The sequence below is a fragment of the Diplotaxodon limnothrissa genome, linkage group LG15, assembly GCF_057381915.1.
Source record: "Diplotaxodon limnothrissa isolate DT_005_m linkage group LG15, D_limnothrissa_male_GT1.1, whole genome shotgun sequence".
NCBI classification, from domain to species: domain Eukaryota; kingdom Metazoa; phylum Chordata; class Actinopteri; order Cichliformes; family Cichlidae; genus Diplotaxodon; species Diplotaxodon limnothrissa.
The window spans coordinates 97,557-103,586 of record NC_140610.1 but is presented as its reverse complement, the minus strand read 5'-3'; the positions used below and the strand labels follow the sequence as shown (position 1 = coordinate 103,586).

Sequence of the window (6,030 nt, the reverse complement as noted above, 5' to 3'; positions counted from 1 at the left end):
TCCTGTACACCACAATGAAATCGACAATAACTGAAAGTAAACATACATACATACACACACACACACACACACACACACACATACACATACATATATATACATATATATACATATATATGCATATACACATGCATACATACACATCCATATTCACACATCTACATAATAATAATATAAAAAGATGAATAACCAATACAAAAATAAATAACAATAAAAAAAAGAATGAAAAACAAGGAACAGAAATAAAGAAGACAAGGGGGATCATAAAATCTCTAAAAGTGAGGTTCCATAAACAAGACACATAACTTAAATAAGGGGCTAAGAAAAATCAAACTCTTCTAAAAATCTATGCAATTTGATTGCTTGGGGCTTATTTATTAGCTTAAGAGATTTATGGAACAGGGAGAATTTTGTCCTACCTGGATATAAGGTGTTAACCAAATACCTCCTCAAAAATGGATTATTGCATTTTCCATTAACCAAGTCAAGACCATCTAGTTTAACTTTATGTAAATTTGTAGTCTGTATATTTGAAAAATTGTTCTTTATTGTATTTACAAGGACTGTTGGGATATTCTGTGAAACCTTTTTATAGAGCTCGAACGAGCAACTCATGTCATATTTCTCATTAAGCCTGTTTAATTCAAGTATATCTCCATTTTCATCCATTATATGTGTCACAGACCAAATTTGTTTTGTCATCCATTCGTCCACAAACATAGATTTCCCCCGATTCAATATCACCCTATTATTCCACAATGGAACATTGTGGGGACTAAAGTTATGTTTAAACATTAATTTACAATTTAACAAAACTTGTTGATGAAATTTGGAAAGTTTTATGGGTAGTTTAGAAATGTCAAAATCACATACTAAAAGGATCCCCCCAACTTTGTTGAAAGTAAGAGATGGCATCAAGAACCACATCTCATTATCATTTTTCAAGAAAGATCGTAGCCAATTAATCTTTAAAATGCCATTCATTATTTCAAAATCGATTGCTTTTAAACCCCCCTCTTCATAATCTTTTATCAAGTCCCTGTTACTAATATAATGATGTTTATTTTTCCATATGAAATTAAAATTCGCCTTATTTATGTCTTTTATAATTCTTGGTGGGATGGCTAGGGAATAAGCTGGATAGATTAATCTGGACAAAGATTCAACCTTGGTCAACATTATCCTGCCGAACAACGTTAAATCTCTCTGTAGTCAATGGTTTAGAGGGTTTTTTTGCATTTGTCAATTGTATTCTGAATATTCTTTTCGTCTCCCTGTGAGGTGTCATGCCGAGCAGATGTCAGAGTTGAGTTCAAGCAAAGTTGACTCTTTCGGTGATTACAGTTTGTCCGGGCGGGCTGTGCGTCTTATTTCATCCGCAGACACGTCGTTGGATGAGGAACAGCTCATGTTGGCATCAGTGGCAGTCAGGATGGCAGCATCTTCCAGAGGGAAGGTCAGGTCGCTGGTCTCTCTGAGCAGGACGCTGTCCACCAACAAGCCCGGTTCCACGGCTGGAGATTACCCTTCTCCGGCTGAAGTTCCCGCTTCTCCCCCGAACAGCGAGCCAGCCGCGGCGCCTCAGCGGAGACCCAAAAAAGACCCCAGCGGCTGCTCCGTGCTCCTCTTCCCCGGTCAGGGCAGCCAGTTTGTGGGCATGGGCAGAGGACTTTTAAAATACCCCAACGTTAAAGAAATGTTCACCGTAGCCCAGAAGATCCTGGGTTACGACCTGCTGTCTCTGTGTCTGGAGGGCCCCGAGGACGAGCTGCAGAAAACGGTTCACTGTCAGCCGGCGGTGTTTGTCACCTCCCTGGCTGCTGTGGAGAGACTCAACCAAGAAAACCCCAAAGTAAGTGCCAGATAAATGTCTGGAAAAAGGACAATAACTGCAGGTCCTGCCTTCTTAAATGTGGCCATTTTATCTTTTTTTTTTTTTTTTAAATACTGCTACAGTAATATTAATTTATATTTAAAATGTGCGCACATTATGTATGAAGGTGTGGATGAATGATGCTTGTTGTAAGAAAGCATTTTGAGTGCCCAGTAGAAGAGCATCTTTCAAATGCAAAGTTTCTCATTTCAACTTTAATTACTGCCCCTTGATTAAGGCGGTAGAGTAAATAAGGCTTCCAACAGTGGTTATTTCTTATTATCACATCTTGTTTTTATTGTTTTTATCAGTAGATTGTTGTTTCACTCCCACCAAAAACATCACCGTAAATAATCTTCTGATTCTGAATGACCATTTAAAAAAATAAACAAATTGTTCTGAGTTAATTTCAGTTACGGATGTATCAGTGACATAAATGATATATCGGTCATAATCGGGAGGCTGTTACATTTTTATTTTTTTATTTTTTTTTGACTTGTTTCCTGCTGTACACAGGCCATTGAGATGTGTGTCGCTGCTGCAGGTTTCAGTGTCGGAGAATTTGCTGCTCTTGTCTTTTCTGGGGCGATGAACTTTGCAGAAGGTAGAAAGATTTCTTTTTTGGGTTTTTTTGTGCACTTGTAAAAGGTGTTTTAATCACAACTTTGGTTAATATTCTGTATTTACTCCTTATGCATCTTCTAGCTTTGTATGCAGTGAAGGTGCGAGCGGAGACTATGCAGAAGGCCTCAGAACTGGTTCCCAGTGGGATGCTGTCAGTCACTGGTAGACCTCAGGCTCAGTATAATTATGCCTGTCTGCAGTAGGGCTGCCACGATTAGTCGACTAGTCACGATTACGTCGACTATCAAAATCGTCGACGACTGATTTAATAGTCGACGCGTCATTTGAAGCTTTGTAAGATCACAAAAGACGCAGGAATAAGTAGTAGGATTTAAGAGTGTAATAACGGACTGAAACAGAAGATGGCAGCACTGCATATACAAGGATGCCAGCCGTTAAACCCAGAAGAAGAAGAAGAAGAAGAAGAAGCGGTGTCCCAGAATTCATAGCGCGGCCTAGCTCAGTTTCCAACAATGGCGGCAGCTAGTTAGTTTTAATATTACTCTTATTATTCTTTCTGGGTCACAAAATAAACGTTTAACATATTTTCAGGCGAGAATGTAGCTGTGTAAACCTCAAATATCTGCTCAGTTTATCAAGACACCACATATTTTCAAAAGCGCTCCGATGTTTTCGGAGACGTCTGTTACCCACTAGCTCGATAGCTAGCCGGGGCAAGGCTCACTAGAGCCGTGAGAACACCGGACTCCCGGCAGATCGTTTTCAAACACACCGCTGTCTTTCGCTGCTCAGGTTAAACATGATATATAAGTCACTTAGATAACTTAAAAATGTTATTGTTTGGCTTATTTTAGTATTTTATTTGTTCCTGAGTAAATCTGTTTTGCTGAGATTAAAGTTATAGTTTTTACACAGCTGAATAAACGTCAAGCAGACAGCTGATTATCAGAAGTGTGAGATGCTCGAGAATATTCTCCGGTGTCCTGTTATATTTTAGATAGCAAGGAGTTTATTAAACTTCACCGAAACAATCTGCAAATTTCATTAAAATTTAATAAACTATCATCTTGTCTTTATTTTTAGTTAGCACATACCTTAAACACTTAAAGCTGTAAGCTAATGATAGTTATATAAGAGCAGATGCTGCTGGTGCAATAAGCTGAACGTTTTACATCCAATGGATGATGAATCAGAATCAGAATCAGAATACTTTATTGATCCCTGGGGGAAATTATTTTTTGTTACAGTGCTCCATTTTAAACCAACATTAAGACAAGACAGACAATACACTAACTAAGAATAGTACAATATATACATATATATACATACATACATAAGTCACTTATAAATAAATAGTTGGAAAAGAAACATGTGTAGCTGTAGCAGCAAACAGTGTGTTAAGTGGATGCGTTGTACAGGGAGATGGCCACAGGCAGGAATGATTTCCTGTGTCGTTCAGTGGTGCTTTTCGGTAATCTCAGTCTCTCACTGAACGAGCTCCTGTGACTGACCAACATGTCATGGAGTGGGTGGGAGGTGTTATCCAACATTGTCTTTATCTTGGACAGCATCCGCCTCTCCGACACCACCTTGAGGGAGTCCAGCTCCATCCCCACAACATTGCTGGCCTTACGGATCAGTTTATTAAGTCTGTTGGCATCTGCGACCCTCAGCCTGCTCCCCCAGCATGCAACAGCATAGAGGATCGCACTGGCCACAACAGACTCATAGAAAATCCTCAGCATTTTCTGGCAGATGTTGAAGGACCTCAGTCGCCTCAAAAAATAGAGACGACTCTGGCCCTTCCTGTAAAGTGCTGTGGTGTTTTTAGCCCAGTCCAGTTTATTGTCAATGTGTACTCCAAGGTATTTATAGTCCTCCACAATGTCAACACTGACCCCCTGGATTGAAACAGGGGTCAAGTGTTTCCTGGTCTTCCTGAAGTCCACGATCAGTTCCTTGGTCTTTGCCACGTTGAGCTGCAGATGATTCTGCTCACACCACGTGACAAAGGAGTCGACCACAGCCCGGTACTCTGTCTCATCATCCCTGCTGATGCATCCAACCACCGCAGAGTCATCAGAAAACTTCTGAAGATGGCAGGTCTCTGTGCAGTGGCTGAAGTCTGTGGTGTAGAGGGTGAAGAGGAAGGGGGAGAGGACAGTCCCCTGTGGTGCCCCTGTGTTGCTAATCACCTTGTCAGACACACACTGTGGGAGACGTACATATTGTGGTCTTCCTGTCAGGTAATCAACAATCCAGGACACCAGAGAAGCATCCACCTGCATCGCTGCTAACTTATCACCCAGGAGGGTCGGCCTGATGGTGTTGAAAGCACTGGAAAAGTCAAAAAACATGACCCTCACAGTGCTCGCCGGCTGGTCCAGATGGGTGTAGACACGATTGAGCAGGTAGATGATGGCGTCCTCTGTTCCGAGACGAGGCTGATAAGCGAACTGAAGGGGATCCAGATGTGGTCTTACTATGGGTCGCAGCTGGTCCAGGATGAGCCTTTCCAGGGTCTTCATGATGTGGGAGGTCAGTGCCACGGGCCTGTAATCCTGGGGGCCACTGGGACGAGGCGTCTTTGGTACAGGGACGAGGCATGATGTCTTCCACATCACCGGGACCCTCTGCAGACTCAGACTCAGCATAAACAGTTTATGAAAGACTCCACACAGCTGGGGGGCACAGGTCTTGAGGACAAGGGGACTCACTCCGTCTGGTCCAGCAGACTTGCCTGAGTGAAGTCTCCTCATTTGCATCTCAACCTGGTATTGAGTGAAGGTGATGGGTGGGGGAGGGGTGTCAGGAATCTCACAGGAGGCAACATGTGAAGAGAGAGGCTGGCACAGTGGTGTGGCTCTGGATTCCAGGCTGACTGCAGGTGAGGTTGTGGGGGTAGGAGCAGACACTGTGGTGTCGAATCTATTGAAAAACAGATTCAACTCGTCGGCTCTATTCTCACCTCCCTCAGCTCCCCTGCTGTTGGTTGGCCTGAATCCAGTGATGGTCTTCATGCCCCTCCACACCTCTCTCATGCTGTTCTGCTGGAGTTTCCACTCCAGCTTCCTCCTGTAATTGTCCTTAGCCTCTCTGATCTTGTCCTTTAGTAACACCTGGATCTTCCTCACCTCCTCTTTGTTGCCCCCTCTGAAAGCCCTCTTCTTGTTGTTGAGGAGGGCTTTGATGTCCTTAGTCACCCACGGCTTGTTATTTGGGTAACAATGAACAGTCTGAGCTGGAACAATGGAGTCGGTGCAGAAAGTTATGTAGCCTGTGATACACTCAGTAAGCCCATTGATGTCCTCGGCGTGAGGCTCACAGAGTGTTTCCCAGTCGGTCACCTCGAAACAGCCCTGTAGTTCCGCTATTGCCTCCTCTGACCACCTCCTAACAGTCCTGGTGGTCACAGGTTCCCTCCTCACAATTGGCACATAGCGGGGGGTGAGGTGAATCAGGTTATGATCTGACCTACCAAGTGGGGGGAGGGAGGAGGAGCTGTATGCATCCTTGACGTTAGCATACAGTAAGTCTAAAGTTTTCTCTCCCCTGGTGGGACAGTCCACATA

The 6,030-nt window shown here is 43.2% G+C and overlaps 1 protein-coding gene across 1 annotated transcript; it reads left to right on the top strand.

Annotated features, from left to right (window-relative positions):
- The first annotated feature begins 1,282 nt into the window (after positions 1-1,282).
- On the top strand, positions 1,283-2,700 carry LOC146616734 (malonyl-CoA-acyl carrier protein transacylase, mitochondrial-like). Its single transcript, XM_085372834.1, has 3 exons — positions 1,283-1,852; positions 2,390-2,477; positions 2,579-2,700. The coding sequence occupies exons 1-3, from the start codon at positions 1,298-1,300 to the stop codon at positions 2,698-2,700; spliced, it is 765 nt and encodes a 254-aa protein (XP_085228960.1). The 5' UTR covers positions 1,283-1,297.
- Positions 2,701-6,030: the final 3,330 nt, after the last annotated feature.